General features: G+C 60.2%; 2 protein-coding genes across 2 annotated transcripts; one reads left to right on the forward strand and one right to left on the reverse strand.

Annotated features, from left to right (window-relative positions):
- Nucleotides 1-26: 26 nt before the first annotated feature.
- AEBP1 (AE binding protein 1) lies at nt 27-8,818 on the forward strand (the record flags this gene model as incomplete). The annotated part of the gene is made up of 21 exons (XM_080701593.1): nt 27-264; nt 1,939-2,280; nt 2,667-2,738; nt 2,854-2,925; nt 3,009-3,122; nt 3,204-3,272; nt 3,851-3,928; nt 4,083-4,163; nt 4,243-4,296; nt 4,520-4,629; nt 4,706-4,845; nt 5,352-5,436; nt 5,532-5,676; nt 5,777-5,862; nt 6,094-6,217; nt 6,688-6,884; nt 6,963-7,142; nt 7,263-7,614; nt 7,693-7,832; nt 7,933-8,032; nt 8,208-8,818. The coding sequence occupies 21 exons, from the start codon at nt 27-29 to the stop codon at nt 8,816-8,818; spliced, it is 3,390 nt and encodes a 1,129-aa protein (XP_080557719.1).
- Nucleotides 8,819-9,192: 374 nt separating this feature from the next.
- Nucleotides 9,193-15,401, reverse strand: POLD2 (DNA polymerase delta 2, accessory subunit; the record flags this gene model as incomplete). The annotated part of the gene is made up of 10 exons (XM_080701668.1): nt 9,193-9,353; nt 9,568-9,669; nt 10,006-10,133; nt 10,291-10,448; nt 10,532-10,612; nt 10,819-11,017; nt 11,105-11,219; nt 11,529-11,652; nt 11,787-11,908; nt 15,182-15,401. The coding sequence occupies 10 exons, from the start codon at nt 15,399-15,401 to the stop codon at nt 9,193-9,195; spliced, it is 1,410 nt and encodes a 469-aa protein (XP_080557794.1).
- Between the last annotated feature and the right edge of the window lie 1,624 nt (nt 15,402-17,025).

Below are 17,025 nucleotides of genomic sequence, written 5' to 3' on the forward strand. Positions count from 1 at the left end.
CTGCCCCCCGCGCCCTTCCCGGAGCCATGGCCGTGCGCACCGCGCCCTGGCTCTGCTGCCTCCTGGCACTGCTGGCGCTGTGCCCTGGGGGGTGCCCCCAGACGGTGCTGACCGACGACGAGATCGAGGAGTTCCTCGAAGGCTTCCTTTCGGAGTTGGAGCCCGAGCCCCGTGAGGACGACGTGGAGGCCCCGCCGCCCCCTGAGCCCACCCAGCGTGCCCGCAAAGCCCAGGCGGGGGGCAAGCCCCGGGCAGGCGCAGAAGGTGAGTCTGGGTCGCGGCGGAGGGGATGGGACGGCCTGGCCGGTCTCCAGGCTGCCCACGGTGAGGACCGGTTCCAGAGCAACCGCGCCTGGCCGGCCACCCTGCCAGGCAAGGGCAGCGCTGGCCAGAGCACCGGGAGGGCACAGCCAGCAGCCCGTGGCAGCGTGGGTGGCTTTGGGGGTGTTGAACGAGGTAGTTGTTCTAGGCTCACCTCCAGGACCCTAGAGTGCCTAGGCTTGGGCCACAGAGACTCACACCCTGCCGCCCGTCCTGACAGGTCCAGGGCCTGTTTATGGCAAGCCTCAGCCCCCACCCCCACTCCTTACTCTTAATTCAGGAGCACACAGGGTGGGGTGGGGAGCGGGAGAGTTTGCAAGACTCCCGGCCCATGGCACTTTCGGGTGGAAGTGGGCGTCGGGCGACCCTGGTGATGAGCATCACAGGAGGTGATACATCGCCAAGGCCTGCAACCACGGCCTCTTACGCAACAGGTTGCCTGTAAATCTTAGCTGTTTATCATGGCCCCCTAGAGTGTGGCACAAGATCTTGGAATCTCTCAGGAAAGTCTCAGGCGCATTCCCATTCCTGAGGTCAGCAGACCCTGCAGCCCTCTGCAGTCCCCGCTGCAGGTCATCTCTGGCTCTACCCAACACCTTCCTGACTCCTGCAGCCCCGGCTAATCGTCCAGGTCTCTGCCATGTTGCTGGAGCTGTCTTTCTTCTCCTGGGTGTGTTTTGTAACGTTCCTGTATTTCAGCCCAACTCCTGTATTTCCAACTCCTGCTGGGGTCCCGGGAGGGGTACTACCTGGGTGCCTGCTCCCAGACTTTGAGACGAGTCAGCAGCTAGAGGCTCCTGGTCTGTCCCTCTGTCCTCTGGGTGGTTTCTGAGGACCCCCCCCCCCAGATCTGGCTTTCAACCCACCCCAGAACCCTTACTTTTTCTTCCTTTTGGGGCGTTATGATCCATCAAATGTCTCCTTTCTTGGAAGCTTTTCTTTTTCTTTTTTCTTTTTTTTTGGTGGTACTGGGGATGGAACCCAGAGGCTTTCTACCTCCGGGCTGTGCTCCCAGATCTTTTTTATATTTTATTTGGAAACAGGGTCTCACTAAGTTGCTGAGAGCCTCACTAAGTAGCTGAGGCTGGCTTCGAACCTGTGTGATCCTCCTGTCTCAGCCTCCCAAGCGCGGGGATTACAAGCGTGCGCCACCACGCCCGGCTCTTGGAAGCTTTTCTTGCCCCTGCAGGGAGGTCCTGGCCCATGGCCTTTCATTCATATGACAGTTTCCAGAGAAAAGTGTTGCTCCTTCAGACCTGGAGGTCATAGTCACTTCTCTCTCTTTCCTCCCATGTCCAGCACAGAATGGTTTCCCATGACTGGTGAGTGGATATCTGGTGAAGGAGTAGATTGTTAGGGTGCCCTGTTGAGGCTTTGGCAGGTGGCGACCTCTCCCGGGAAACTGAGGGTCGCCCGCTTAGGCTGTAGAGAAGCTGAGATGTGCTGATGGTTAGAAAGCCGGGGCTCAGAGCCTAGCCCGGCCACAGTGCTTAACTTCTTGGTTTCCCAGGCTGCACTGAGGATAGACAAGAGACAGACCCGGGTTACAGGCATCAGAGGCGCTACACAGGGACAGAGTTGCTCGGTTAATTTGACCTAAATTTTTATGTTGGACAGCACCTCCGGAAAAGGCCAAAGACAAAGGGAAAAAAGGAAAGAAGGACAAAGGTCCCAAAGCTACCAAGAAGCCTCTGGAGGGGTCTCCCAGGCCACCCAAGAAGCCCAAGGAGAAGCCACCCAAAGCCACCAAAAAGCCCAAGGAGAAGCCACCCAAAGCCACCAAGAAGCCCAAAGAGAAGCCACCTAAAGCTACCAAGAAGCCCAAGGAAAAGCCACCCAAGGCCACCAAGAAGCCGCAAGCAGGGAAGAGGCTTTCCACACCAGTCCCCTTGGAAACTCCGGAGTGGCCTCTGTCCCCGCCCCCCAACCCTGGCCCCCAGGAGCCGTCCCAGGAGGGAGGTTCGTAGCAGACGCCCCTGGGGTTACTGGGCTCCGACCTCCACTGGAGGGGTGAGGGTGGGTCCCTGGGGCCCCGTTTCCTATGGACAAGGTGGAATTGGAGGTCTTGTTTTTTGTCATGAACTTGTGATTTGATCAGAGCCGCAGCCTCTCCTGGGGATGGAGAGGGTTTGGCAGAAGGGTGTGGGGACCTCTCCTCCTGGTCTCTGAGCTTGCAGATCACCTCCTGCCCCTCCGCTGTGTCTGCTCTGCGGCGGGGCTCCCTGGATGGCCGCCCAGCTCTGGCTCCAGGCCTTCTTGGAGGGAGCTGTGGCCTCGAGATGTTCCCCGGGTCTGTGGTGGCTGTGGCCCCCCATCCACCTGCTTCTGGGGCTTTCGTGTTGCAGGGGGCACCTTCCCAAATACCTGGCAGGGCCAAAGAGAGGAGACCCACGTGGAGGCCCGGGAGCACCAGCTAGGTGAGTGGCCATCGTCCTCTTGGCCCTTGCTGGCCAGCGCCCCGGCTTGCTGGACCGAGGGGTTCCCCAGAGCGGGGCTGGGTAGTTTCAGGTGGCCACTGGTGTCTTCCCTCAGAGGTGGAAGAGAAGACAGAAATGCCCACACTGGACTACAATGACCAGATAGAGCGGGAGGACTACGAGGACTGTGAGTAGCCCTGCCCCGAGGGGTGTGCCCTGGCCTGGGCCCGGGCTTTAGGGGGGCTTCTCAGAGCCTGCCTCCCTCCCCAGTTGAGTACATCCGGCGCCAGAAGCAGCCCAAGCCGCCACCCAGCAGGAGGAGGCACTGGCCGGAGCGCCCAAAGGAGAAGGCTGAGGAGCCAGAGGAGAGGAAGGAGAGCCAGGGTAGGATGGGGTGGGGCGGTGGGCAGAGGGGACAGGCACAGGGCCGGGCTCTGGCCCATACTCCCCCCTGCACCTCCACAGAGCCACCTCTGAAGCCCCAGCTGCCCCCCGACTACGGGGAGGGCTACGTGATTCCCACCTACGACGACAGTGAGTAGACAGTGCCCCAGAGTCCAGGGGCTGTGGGGGAGCGGACACGTGGGGCCAGGAGCGTGGCAGGACTCCAGGCCTCCCTGCCTGCTCTCCGGGCTCCTGACTTCGCTCTTGCCCCACAGAGCATCCCTAGGGCCCAGCCCTCCCTGTCTGTACCTCAGGGTTCTTCCTGATAGGTCCCTGCCACCCATCCCATGCTGAGCCACCTTGCTCCGGCTCATCGTCCCCAGCCCCCAAGGCACCCCACATCCCTCTCCTGGTCTTTAGCGTTGCCCTAACTTCAGTTCTCACCAGCCCCTCCAATCCCTGGCTCCCCCAGTCCTCCCGGCCACAGAGACACCTGCCCTCCGGCCACTCTGCACAGCCTCCACTCCTCTGGCCACACTGCCCTGGGGCTGGGCTGGGGACCTCAGCCGGGTCTAACTGTCTCACCTGATGTCCCTCCCCCACGAGAGGACCCTCCCCCTTCTTCCTAGTGCCCAGCTCCCCGCCTCCCTCTCGTGAGCTCCTGTGAACTAGGAGCAGGCCCTGGAGCAGAGTCAGGGCTGCCTCAGCCCCGCTCTCCCTCCCCACAGTGGACTATTACTTCCTACCTCCTCCGCCACAGAAGCCTGACTTTGAGAAGGAGACGGATGAAGAGAAGGAGGAGCTGAGTGAGTGGTTACGGGGCAGTGCCCACATCAGGCCACGCCAGGGCCCCCACATGTGCCCCAGCTGGGCCTGACCACCCATGTGGTCACCCTGACCACCCATGCCCCCAAAGCCCAGGGCTGGGCTGACAGATCTCCTGTACTTTGCGTCCTCCAGAGAAACCCAAAAAGGAGGGCGTCAGCCCCAAGGAGGAGACAGAGGACAAGTGGGCTGTGGACAAGGGCAAGGGCCACAAAGGTGTGTAGCCATCCCCATGGGGCAGCATCTGGGCCCGCTGCCGTGGCCTCGGCTCTACCCTCTCTCTTCCTGTCTACAGGGCCCCGGAAGGGCGAGGAGCTGGAGGAGGAGTGGGCTCCAGTGGAGAAGATCAGTGAGTGGGGCTGGCAGGCGTGGGGCGCTTGGCCTGGGGTCCACACTGGGCTCCTGAGAGCCGTGCTCCTGGCACATTCACAGGGGAATTACAGCTACAGGCCGCCACAGCTGCCCTCCACCCGGCGCCCTGGTGGGAGGGTGTGGGCTACAGGCCCTTGGCTCTGGGTTGGTGGAGAGAGGGCCAGACCCGCCAGCCACCAGCCTCGGGTCCCTGTCCTCAGAGTGTCCTCCCATCGGGATGGAGTCGCACCGAATCGAGGACAACCAGATCCGTGCCTCCTCCATGCTGCGCCACGGCCTGGGTGCACAGCGTGGCCGGCTCAACATGCAGGTGGGCGAGCGGAAGGCCCATCCCCAGTGGGCAAGAGGCCCGCCCACCCCTGCTCACCACCCACTGCCCCCAACAGGCTGGTGCCAACGAGGACGACTACTACGATGGCGCATGGTGTGCCGAGGACGACTCGCAGACGCAGTGGATCGAGGTGGACACAAGAAGGACTACCCGGTTCACGGGGGTCATCACCCAGGGCCGGGACTCTAGCATCCAGTAAGTAGGTGGCCGTGCTCTTGGGTGGTTGGAGGGCCTCTGAGGCCCACTAGGGACATTCTAGTTGACCCTTGGGCTGGCTCAGAAAAGCCAGAGAGCCGGGCGTGGTGGCGCACGCTTGTAATCCCTGCACTTGGGAGGCAGAGACAGGAGGATCGCGCAGGTTCGAAGCCAGCCGCGCTGGCTTAAGAGACCCTGTTTCCAAATAAAAATATAAAAATAGGTCTGGGAGTGTAGCCCAAAGGTAGAAGGGTTTCCAGGAACCCCAGTACCACCAAAAAAAAGCCAGAGAGATCCATGAGGGGCTGACGTTGCACCTCAGCTGTGGCCAGTTTTCCCTGGGTTCAGATGAGCACAGGCACAGGGCAGAGACAAGCCACTCCCCGGGAGGGCCCAGGACCCGGTTCCTGATCCCTGGGTCGCGCTGCACAGCCCTGCTGGCTCAGACGGGCTCAGGCCCCCTGGGGCAGGGCGGCAGCCTGGCCCTGACCACATCTGCTCCACAGTGATGACTTTGTCACCTCCTTCTTCGTGGGCTTCAGCAACGACAGCCAGACGTGGATGATGTATACCAACGGCTACGAGGAAATGGTGGGCGCTTGGGTCTTCCGCCTCGCTACTGTAACGTGGGCCAGGGTGGGCTCTTGGAGGGGGTGGGGGTGCTGTTCTGAGACCTGTCCCCCCAGACCTTCCACGGGAATGTGGACAAGGACACGCCCGTGCTGAGTGAGCTCCCGGAGCCGGTGGTGGCCCGCTTCATCCGTGTCTACCCGCTCACCTGGAACGGCAGCCTGTGCATGCGCCTGGAGGTGCTGGGCTGCCCCGTGACCCGTGAGTACAGAGGGGCCGCCTAGGGTTCAGGTGGCTGGGGTGGCCAGGGAGGCCTGGCAGTAGGCGAACCTCAGGGTCCCGCCTGCCCATCCCTCCGCAGCCATCCACAGCTACTACGCGCAAAATGAAGTTGTGGCCACGGATGCCCTGGACTTCCGGCACCACAGCTACAAGGACATGCGCCAGGTCAGCAGCCAGCACGCAGGCCAGGGCGGACCTGCGCAAGGGTGACGGCGCTGGTGCCTGACCCAGCCCTGCAGTTTTAGGCACAGACTCTCTCAAAGGGATGTTGGCTGTCCCTCGCCCTAGGAAGGAGGCTGGGACTTGGGGACCTCCTCTGGGGACCAGGTCACCTCCTTCCTATAGAACAGACAGGGGAGAGCGATATGGTCAGCAGAGTGTTGCTTTCTCCGCCAGCTGATGAAGGTGGTGAACGAGGAGTGCCCCACCATCACCCGCACGTACAGCCTGGGCAAGAGCTCGCAGGGGCTCAAGATCTACGCCATGGAGATTTCAGATAACCCCGGAGAACATGAGCTGGGTGAGGGCTGAGGGGCTGCCCTGTGGTGTGCCAGACAGGGCTCAGCTTCCCCTCTGCCTAGCGTTGCTGGGGCTATGTGGTTGACAGGTGGAGCTCTCCACCCCCTGCTTGCTCTGGGGGTCCTGTCTTTTTTTTTTTTTTTCCCGTTATTGGGGATAGAACCCAGGGGCATTCTACCTGCGAGCTACAACCCCAGCCCTATTTTTTATTCTTTATTATGAAAACAAGGTCTCACTGAGTTGCAAAGGGCCTAAGTAGCTGAGGCTGCCCGCAAATCGCCATCCTCCTGACTCAGCCTCTCAAATGCTGGGATTACAAGCGTGCCCACCACGCCCGGCTGGGGATCCTGTCTTGCTGAGCACTGTCAGCCTCAGCTGCCCAGCACCGTGGGTATGAGCTGGGTCTGGGTCCTTCCTCAGACGGCCTGGCCTCAGGAGGCTGAGTGCTTGCTGTGGCTCCTGCCCTTGCAGGGGAGCCCGAGTTCCGCTATACGGCTGGGATCCATGGCAATGAGGTGCTGGGCCGGGAGCTGCTGCTGCTGCTCATGCAGTACCTGTGCCGTGAGTACCGCGACGGGAACCCGCGCGTGCGCAGCCTGGTGCACGACACACGCATCCACCTGGTACCCTCGCTGAACCCCGACGGCTACGAGGTGGCGGCGCAGACGGTGAGGGGGTGTGGCTGGCCAGGGCGGGGCCTGGGGGCAGCCCAAGAGGTCACAGCCAACCCTGTCCACCCCTCCCAGGGCTCGGAGTTCGGGAACTGGGCACTGGGGCTGTGGACCGAGGAAGGCTTTGACATCTTTGAGGACTTTCCGGATCTCAACTCTGTGCTCTGGGGAGCTGAGGAGAGAAAATGGGTCCCCTACCGGGTCCCCAACAATAACCTGCCCATCCCTGAACGCTACCTGTCCCCAGACGCCACGGTGAGGAGCCCAGCAGCTCCGGGGTGGGAAAGACAGGCACGTGGGTAGGATGGGGGTGTGTGGTCCTCTAGGGAGGACGGAGGCATCGTTGAATGTTGTCCTCCCGTGCGGGGCCCCTAGGTGTCCACAGAGGTCCGGGCCATCATTGCCTGGATGGAGAAGAACCCCTTTGTACTGGGAGCAAATCTGAACGGTGGTGAGCGGCTTGTGTCCTACCCCTACGACATGGCCCGCACACCCAGCCAGGAGCAGCTACTGGCTGCAGCCATGGCAGCTGCCCGCGGAGAGGACGACGAGGAGGTGTCTGAAGCCCAGGAGACCCCGGACCACGCCATCTTCCGCTGGCTGGCCATCTCCTTTGCCTCCGCCCACCTCACCCTGACTGAGCCTTACCGGGGAGGCTGCCAGGCCCAGGACTACACCAGCGGCATGGGCATCGTCAACGGAGCCAAGTGGAATCCCCGGTCGGGGAGTGAGTCAGCCTGGGAGGGGCTGCGGGGGGCACGCGGCCGGGGAGGGGGTGACCGTGGGCCTGCTTGTACCTTCCCAGCTATCAATGACTTCAGTTACCTCCACACCAACTGCCTGGAGCTCTCCATCTACCTGGGCTGCGACAAGTTCCCCCACGAGAGTGAGCTGCCCCGCGAGTGGGAGAATAACAAGGAGGCGCTGCTCACCTTCATGGAACAGGTGGGTGACCCGTGCTGTGCGCAGGGACGGGCGCAGCGGGACGGGGCGCTGGGCGGGGGCGGGGGCTCCACGTGGTCCCAGCCTCCCCTCCATCCTGCAGGTGCACCGCGGCATCAAGGGCGTGGTGACCGATGAGCAGGGCGTCCCCATTGCCAACGCCACCATCTCCGTGAGCGGCATCAACCATGGTGTTAAGACAGGTGCTGTGAGCACACCTTCGCCCGCCTTCCCCAGGCCAGGCTAGCCTCCTGCTCTCCCAAGAGATGCCGAAGGGGGCCAGATCTGTGTGGTCTTAGCAAGGAAGGCCGGGCCTGCCAGAGGGAGGGTGGAGCCTGGGCCAGGGCTCGGGCCAGCGGGACTTGTCTTCCTCTGCAGCCAGCGGTGGGGACTACTGGCGCATCCTGAACCCGGGTGAGTACCGTGTGACGGCCCACGCAGAGGGCTACACCTCCAGCGCCAAGACTTGCAACGTGGACTATGACATCGGAGCCACCCAGTGCAACTTCATCCTGGCGCGCTCCAACTGGAAGCGCATCCGGGAGATCCTAGCCATGAACGGGAACCGGCCCATCCTGCGCGTGGACCCCTCGCGCCCCATGACTCCCCACCAGCGGCGCCTGCAGCAGCGCCGCCTGCGGTACCGGCTGCGGATGCGAGAACAGCAGCGACTGCGGCGCCTGAACGCCACTGAGAGCCCTGCCGCCACCCCCACCCCCGCCCCCAGCCCCACTGCGGTCCCCACCCCGGGCGCCACCCGGGCACCCTGGGCCTTCCTACCCCCAACCACCATGGCCTGGGAGGAGACAGAGACAGAGACCTACACAGAGGTGGTGACAGAGCTTGGGACAGAGTATGAGACTGAACTGGAGCCCGAGGAGGAGGAGGAGGAGGAGAAGGAAGAGGAGGAAGACGAGGAGCTGGCCACTGGCCTCACGTTCCCCTTCACAACAGTAGAGACCTACACAGTGAACTTTGGGGACTTCTGAGGCCAGCATCCCACGGCCACCCTGGCCAGCCCAAGCTCAGCAGCATGTCTGACGCCTGCGTCCAAATACAGCCACCAGCACACAGGAGGCCTGGGGTGGGCTCCACAGGGCCAGAGGCCGCCAGGACTCAAGAGCCAGTCTGCAGAGGCTCCTGCATCACTCGCCCGCCTCTGGGAGGGGCAGGCAGGGAGCCAGGGTCACAGCAATAAAGTAAGCTCATGGCACTGATGCTGCTGTGGTGGCCGGCTTGGGCTCGGGAGGGGGCGGCCCTCCCAAGCATGCCTCAGAGTGCAAGGCTCAGACCAGCACACACAAATGCTTTATTTACAAGGCTCTGGTGACAGGGGCACATGGCCTAGGTGGAGCTGCCTGGGTCAGGGGCCCAGCCCCAGGCCTCCTAGGTCATCATCCTCTGCTCCGAAACCCGCAAAGCTGATGGGCTGGCAGGCCAGGCTGCGCAGGTTCACCAGGCAGGCGGTCTGTGTGGCACTGAAGTCAGGAACAGTCACCAGCAGCACCATCTGGTCCTCAGGGCCTACCAAAAGCCAGGTGGGGCCACCTTAGGCTCCGGACAAGGCTGGCCTCGCAGCGAAGCCCGCAGAGCCACAGCGGGGCAGCTCAGAGCCACCTCTGCCCCCACCCAGTCAGCTTGGCCATGGGGCGGCCTCCAGTCCATCTCAGCCACAGGGCCCTGGACCCGGGGAGAGCAAACTGCTCAGAGCTCAGGGCTGGTCCCCAAAACAACTTACCTCGGATGATTTTAGAGCCAAAACTGGGGGCATTGCCACAAAAATAGACATGAGGGCACTCCAGGAAAATGAACGGATCAGTCTTGTAGAAGGGGTAGCAACCTGCAAGAGGATGCCAGGGCTGGGCACCTGCACGGGTGCACAGCAGTACCCTCTCCTTTCCCACTATGTCCGCATCCGCAGCAGGCCTGACTGTAACAGGGTGCTCCATTACCATATGACCTAAGGGAGGTCAGGGCCCCGCCACCCCTCAGGGTGGGAACTGGGGGCCATGCCATGCTCAGCCAGACTTCTCCTACAGTCCCAAGGTCTTCAGCCCTGAGCAAGCCTTGGGCAGAGACAGAATTAACCTTTCTGAACAGCTCCTAGAACGGGTGTTTCCTCGGGCAGGCCTGGCTAAGGCTGCGAGTCCTGGCCTCTGGGTCCCACTGCCATTACCTAGGGTGTCAGGAGCTGTGGGGCTGATGTGACGGACCCGCAGAGTCCACTCCAGGATCTCCAGATGGTCCTCCATGCTGCTATACCGGAAGATGTCACTCACGTTCTGTCCCGATGTGCCCAGGAACCTGCAGGGCAAGGCTCTGCTGACCCTTGGCCTGGAGTGGCTCTACCCGCAACGCCAGGCCCCTGCCATACCTGTGTGAGGGCGCCGCCCACCCTGCAGGGAAGGTGGAGGCCGCCCCGCCCAGCCCTCTCCCCTGCGCGCTGCGCCACGCTGGCTACCTGACGCCATCGATGGTGGCCTGGTAGGGGTTGGTCACCAGCTGCAGTGTGGAGTAGGCGGTGGCCAGGGGAAACATGCAGGGGTGCAGGGGCTGCTGGGGGAGCGTGTAGTTGGTCGGGTCGAATTCACCTGGCATCACGTCCACGGGCACCGAGGCCTGGAGGGCACAGGGCAGGGGGAGCCTGCAGGTGCTGAGGGGTCCCCACCTCCCCCTCTCACCCGGCAGCTCCCACTGCTCACACTCAGCTGCAGGAGGATCTCGTCCAGCATCTTGACCGCCTCCACGCTGGCTGCCTGGGTCTTCTTGGTGAGGTACTTGGCCTGGGAGTAGAAGCCAACAGGCCCCAAGTCACAGGGACCCCAGAGCTGCCCTGGTCCTCAGCCCTGAGGACGAGCAAAGCCCACCGGCGGGGAGACGGGGCTGTCCCACGGCCCCTGCACTCCCTCCAATCCCACGCTGTATAAGTGGGTCAGTGGGAAGGACCCGGTGCACGGGTCCCGCCGCAGCAGTGGGGCGGGCTCCGCACCTTGTTGATGGAGTCTCTGCTCTGGGTGCTGTGGCTGAGGAGGTTGCCGGCCAGGATGACTCGGGAGACGTGCGCGGCGCTGCACTGCTCCCCCTCGTCCCCCAGCTGCCCCGTCACCACGTCCACCAGCAGCTGGGTGCCCAGCAGGCTCTCGCCACCGCCTCCGCCCAGGCCCAGCCCCGCCACCAGCAGCACAAACCTGCAGAGAGGGTGGAGTCCTCAGGATGCCCGGGAAGGAGGCAGCCTCCCTGGGCGGCACGGGACAGGGCCCTGGCAGGGTCCTCACCTGTCTTTGTCGAGAGGGGGCGCGGGCTTCTGGGGAGCAAGGTCAGCGAAGCAGTGGTCCTCCACCAGAAACTTCCCATCGTCTCTCACAGAGCCAAGCACCGCCAGGACGGTTCCTAGGAGCGGCGGGTCAGGCCCCGAGGGGCAGCTGGGGCCCCCCCTCTAGTCACCCACCAGGCACAACTGCCCACCCCCTCTGTACACGCGTCACGTTTCTTCAGGACTCGGGGGCTGAGGCCTGCTTCCCTGGGGCCACTGCCTCCGGGTGGAGCAGGCAGACTCATCTCCCAGCCGGGCCTCCCACTAATGTCAGCCTACCGCTGGACTCCAAGCTCACTCCACCCCAATGCCTGCCACAGGGCACCCACGCCTTGCTGGGCCCCCACCTCCTCCCCGTACCCAGCACCCACGCGCAGGGCTCCCACCTGTGACCAACTTGGACACGTCAATGGTGCCTTTCAGTTTGATGCGCTGCAATTCATCTTCCAAGACCAGCTCATCGTCGGGGTGGATGTATTTGCTGCGCAGAGGCTGGGGGAGCAGGTTGTGCTGGAAGCAGAGAGGAGGAAGTTGCTTTGGGGCCGAGGTCACTGGGGCTTCCATGTTATGAGCAGCGCTGCGGCCCCCGCCCTGGGGGTAGGGCCTCGGAAGGTGGCGCGTCAGCACCCCAGGTCACGGCTCACCTCCTCGCTGATCTCCCGCAGGATGGACGGCTGCAGAGGCATGGACTTGAACAGCGTGCCCACCACACAGCTCTTCTCCCCGGGCTGCAGCTCACACAGCTTCTTCACCCCGACGCCACTGCCTGGGCACAAAGGGACAGACTCAGGGACCAGCCCGCCACCTCTGACCAAGTGCACGGAGGCCCGCCCACCCTCCACCAGGGGGCGCTAGCAAAGGCCTCTCCGGGTGGCGGCGCCCTGGGGGCCCGGCCTTTGCCAGGAGGGAACACATCAAGTGGAAGACGCCTGGGCCCCTCACAACGAGGAGGTCAGCCACAGGGGCTGAGGGGCTCTGCTGTGATGGGGCCCTGGAGGCCAAGTGTGAGAGGCAGAAGCAGACAGGGACAGATGTCCAGGCTGTGCGAGGACAGAGCAGAGACTGGAGGGCTGCAGCCTTGAGCCCAGGACACCTGGAGCCAACAGAAGCAGGAAAAAGCTGGAGGGATCTTTCCTAGAGCCTCTGCAAGGCACAGCCCTGCCGATGCCTGGATTCCAGGCTTCTGGCATAAGTGTCTGTTGACCCAGTTTATGTTTTATTACAACAGCCGCAGGAAACTAATACAGAGCGTTATGCCTAAATTATAATACTTATCCAGAGAGAGAGAGATGTTATGTCCCAACAGAGCCCTGCCTACAGATGTATAATTTCCTTTCAGAATTCGGCTTCTTCTGCTTGCTCCCACGGAATGCTTCATCTTCTTAAAACAGACCCCAAATTGAGACTTCCCATTCCCTTCCCTGTGGAGGCAGGCAGCCCTGTTCACCCGGGCACCCCGGAGCCTCAGGCCAACCAGGACATGTAGGACTTGTTCCCTGTGCTCAGGAGGAAAGGTGGAGGGAGCCAGCGTGGGCAGGAGGAAGGAACTCAAGTCCCCAAAGGCCGTGGCTCCATCAGATCAGACCCCACACTGGAAGAAGACCCAGTGAGGTGGAGGGCCAGGCCAGCCCTCGGCGCAGCGGCCCGGAACAGCCCGCGCCTCCTGCCCTGGAGGAGTGCTCCTCAGATGGAGGCAGGAATTCGAAATGATGTGTGTGTGGGGATCCTCATAGAAATGCCAGACCCCAACCAACAGAAACGACGCGTTCCAGGTCCCACCTGTGGCACTCTGTCTGCTGAAGTCTGAATGTGGTTTGTCCGGCTGAGGCCCACGTACTGGAGGCCTGGTCCCCAGGGTGACAATGTGAGGGGCAGACAGGCCTTCATGAGGTGGGACCCAGCGAGAGGGCCTCCTCCCACTGTAGCTGCCTGAGGAGGGACTGGGGAGCTCTCCCCGATCCCTGGCCTCTTTTCTCCTCCTCCTCTTTTCTTAATTGTACTGGAGATTGAAGCCAGGGCATTCTACCATCAAGCTAGACCCCAGCCCTATTTTATTTTATTTTTTGGTAGAACCCTTCTACCTCCAGGCTACACCCCCAGACCTATTTTTTTTTTTAATATTTTATTTGGAAACAGGGTCTCTTAAGCCAGCCAGGCTGGCTTTGAACCTGCGTGATCCTCCTGTCTCCGCCTCCTATTTTATTTTGAAACAGGGACCTGCAATCCTATTTCAGCCTCCTGCGTAGTGGGATTGCAGGTGTGCACCACCATGCCTGGCTCTGAGCTCTTACTAGAGAGCGGCTAGGAGCGAGCCTACCCCTCAGTCACTCTCCAGCTTCCTGCTTAGTGATGTGATCTCCCCCTCTCAACGTGCTCCTGTTTTCCACGAGGTCCTCAACAGAGCAGAGGGGATGCTAGGAGCTAAACTTCTTTTCTGCCTTAGGTACTCATCTCAGATATTTTGTTACAGTAACAGAATACAGACCAATACATGCTCTGACCTGTGCCAGGCAGCCCCTTCTAAGCACTGTACATTCAACTAAGCCAACCCCGACAGCACGCCAAAAGTGTTTATCATCGCCCCGCGGGGTGGGCGGGGGATTCCAAACTTATAAATGTATGCCCTTGAACGCTGGGTGGAGACATTTTCATTAGCTGGGGTAGGATACACTTCCCCCAGGCAACACACTGGTACAGCTATGAAACTAGACACAAAGGCCAGCCCAACCCCTGCCCTCACTGAGCTCTCCCAGGAGGGAGAGACGATACACACATAACCGTCCAGAAAATGCAGCTAAGGCCCTGATGGGTCAAGATCACCACAGGTGGCCTCCCACAGGACAGGCCACTTTGGCTGAGAATGGAAGACTGAGAAGATGGGGTGAGGGCATGCCAGCCAAAGGAAGAGCCCACAGCAGGAGGGCTTGGCATGTTCTGGGAACGTGTGAGCCCAGAGAGAGCGATTCTGGGAGGCAGGCTGAGCTTCAGAGAGGAGGCCCGGGCCGTGTGGGTTCTGGGTGAAGCTAGTACCCACCACCAGGCCTGGGCAACCTGCCTCCAGTCCTCCATTCATGTGACAGTTGCCAGCATTCTGGACCCCAGTTAGCAGAAGTGACAGACTCTGGGAAAGAACTTGCTGAAAAGCCCCTTAAAGGTGGTGCTGATATTGGGCCTGAGAAGTGGGGGTCTTGGAAGGCTGTCCCCTAGGGCTAAAATTTGGAAAGCAAGAAAAACGCAGAAGGAAAGAGCCTCTTGTCACAGAACAGAGAAGTAAAGGGCCTGAGGTCAAGAAAACAGAAAACATCCCCAGTGAACGTGCTGATCTAGCAGGAGATTTTGGGCCCAGTGTTCCCCTCCTGCCTAAATAAACTGGTAACTGATCCAGCGTCTCAGTGTGGGATGGGATGGGCCTGAGGGGCAGGGCTTCCCAAAGTCCCCAGGGCCTCCCACACGCAACCAGGGATCTCAGCCTGGTGCCAGAGACCATGAGCAGGGCAAGGCCTGCAAGACATCGGTTTAAAATATAATAGATGCATTTGAAAACGTGGAAAAACCACTCATGCAAGTCATGAGACCAAGGCAACGCGGCATCGCAAGAAAGCCGATGCACAGAAGACTCAACGGCTACCACACGCAGGTCAGGGGAAGCTGCTGCCAGCGAACAGAGTGCCTGGAGACGGCTCTGTGTGCCTTCCACAGTCGTGGCCTCTGGTGCCAGGCCTGCCACGCTGTGAGGGGCTCTCTGGCTACGTGTGGGCAAGCGGTTAAAAGATGTGCACTCAAGGTAGGGAAAATGTTTCCCTACCAACAAAACATTCACCGGCCATCACCAGAACAAAGCCCTCATCCTGGACCAGTTTTGAACTAAAGGTAACATTTAGTTACCTTTAGTTCATTTAATAACGCATGGGTTATTTGTTATTATTACCTTAAGAAAAAAACTAGGGATGGAAGAGGTTAGTTTTCCCTAGGTAACTAGTTAGTGGGATAAATTAGAGAAAACTCCTGGGCTAATGGGGGAAACAGCCCCTAGACTCACCCCAGTGCTGCTGGGCCCGGCTCACCAGGAAGGGTCTCATCTGAATGAGGCGGGTGGCATAAATGTGGGCGTACTGCCGGCTAAAGCTGCGCTCCCCCAGCCTGAAGGGCTGTGAGGAGTTGGTGTAAGTCACTACGGGCACCCGGGCAAAGGTGGCGTTGTTGGCTGACGGCGGGGACAGCAGGGTGTGGGCCCTCTGGGTGGCCTGCTCCGAAAACATGGCTGCACTCCTGGCTTGCTTTGTCCAGACAGCTGTGCCGCAGAGGATCACTGTAAAAGAACAAAAGCATTACAGCCGTGCTTGTCCCAACCCAAGGCAGAGCTGTCCTGGTGTCTCCACCAAGCAGCTCACACTGCACCCAAAGGTTATCAGGAAAGAAGGGGAGGGGACATGGGGTCCCCTGCATCTATTGTGTCTGGATTCAGATGTCTTGCCCCATAACCCTAATCCAGACAGGGAGAAAAGGAAGGCTGGAAGTGTTTCTCCCATCGAGAGCTTTTTCCAAACCCCAAACTCAGACACCCATTTCCTGCTTCACATTTCCACCTGGACAACCCACTAGAGTCTCAAGTTTGGCACACCCCAAATGGAATTCCTGATTTGCCTCCATCCAGTGCCCCAGTACTGCTCCATCTCCGGGAATGGAGGCCAACCCTCCCTATTACTGTGTGTGTGTGTGTGTGTGTGTGTGTGTGTGTGTGTGTGTGTGTGTGCATGTGTGTGTGTGCGTGTGTGTGTGTGTGCGCGCGCGCAGTACTGGGGATGGAACCCAGGGGCATTCTACCTCTGAGCTACACTCCCAGCCCTATTTTTTTATTCTTTATTTTCAAACAGGGTCTCATTGAGTTGCAAAGGGACTCACTGAGTAGCTGAGGCTGTCCAAGAACCATGATCTTCCTGTCTCAGCCTCCCTAATGCTGGGATTACAAGCATGCACCACCATGCCCAGCTCAACCCTATTACTAAATAAGCCTACTATAAAAGAATGGTAGTAATACATTACTAAGTAATGAAACTAAAACTAACTAAAACATAATATAGACCAGTCACGTTTCTGCTTGAAACTCTCCAAGTAAAGCCCTAAATCCTTACAGTAGTCTATGAGATCTGCACCCTGGTCCTCGTGTGTGTGTGTATGTGTGTGTGTGTAGTGTATTTTACCTGTTTGGAAACAGGGTCTCCCTAAATTGCTGAGGCTGGATTTGAACCTGCAATCCTCCTGTCTCAGTCTTCCACGTACAGGCACCACCACCACTACCTTCACTCCATCTCCAACACCGTCTCACAGCAGGGGCTCTTGCAGAGGCCTGGCCTCTCCCTGATATACCCCCAAGGCTCTGGGCTCTTCTCAAGTCTTAAAAACTCACTTTCTCCCCACCATCCCACTTACAGCTGTGATCCCCCCCCCCCGCCCCGCTCGTCTGCTTCTCCAATTGTTATTGTTTACAGCATTTGCCTCCTAACGAACTGTATGTTTTAACTTTGCCTGCCTCCTCCAACTAGACCATAAGCTTCAGAAGGGCAGAGGTTTTCGCTTTATTCCTGGAGCACCTAGGACCGCACGGATCCCGGTGGAGTTCCCTACGGAGGTGCGCCTGCAGTGTGTACTTCGGTTTAGAAGACTACAAAGATCATCTTAACGTATTCCTCATTACAGTTGAAACGACAACAGCTTGGACACATCAGTTACTAACACCGCTTCCTCCTGTTTCTTTTTACTCTTTGGGGACAGCTACTGGAAAGCTCGAAACCCGCGCTGGCCGAGCTCTGTACTGGCTGCTCTCCTGCTCTAGGACTCAGGCTCTCCGCACGGGCCCCACCCGCGCAGCCCAAAGCTCGGTTC

Source organism: Muscardinus avellanarius, assembly GCF_963383645.1.
Source record: "Muscardinus avellanarius genome assembly, chromosome: 9".
Lineage (NCBI taxonomy): Eukaryota > Metazoa > Chordata > Mammalia > Rodentia > Gliridae > Muscardinus > Muscardinus avellanarius.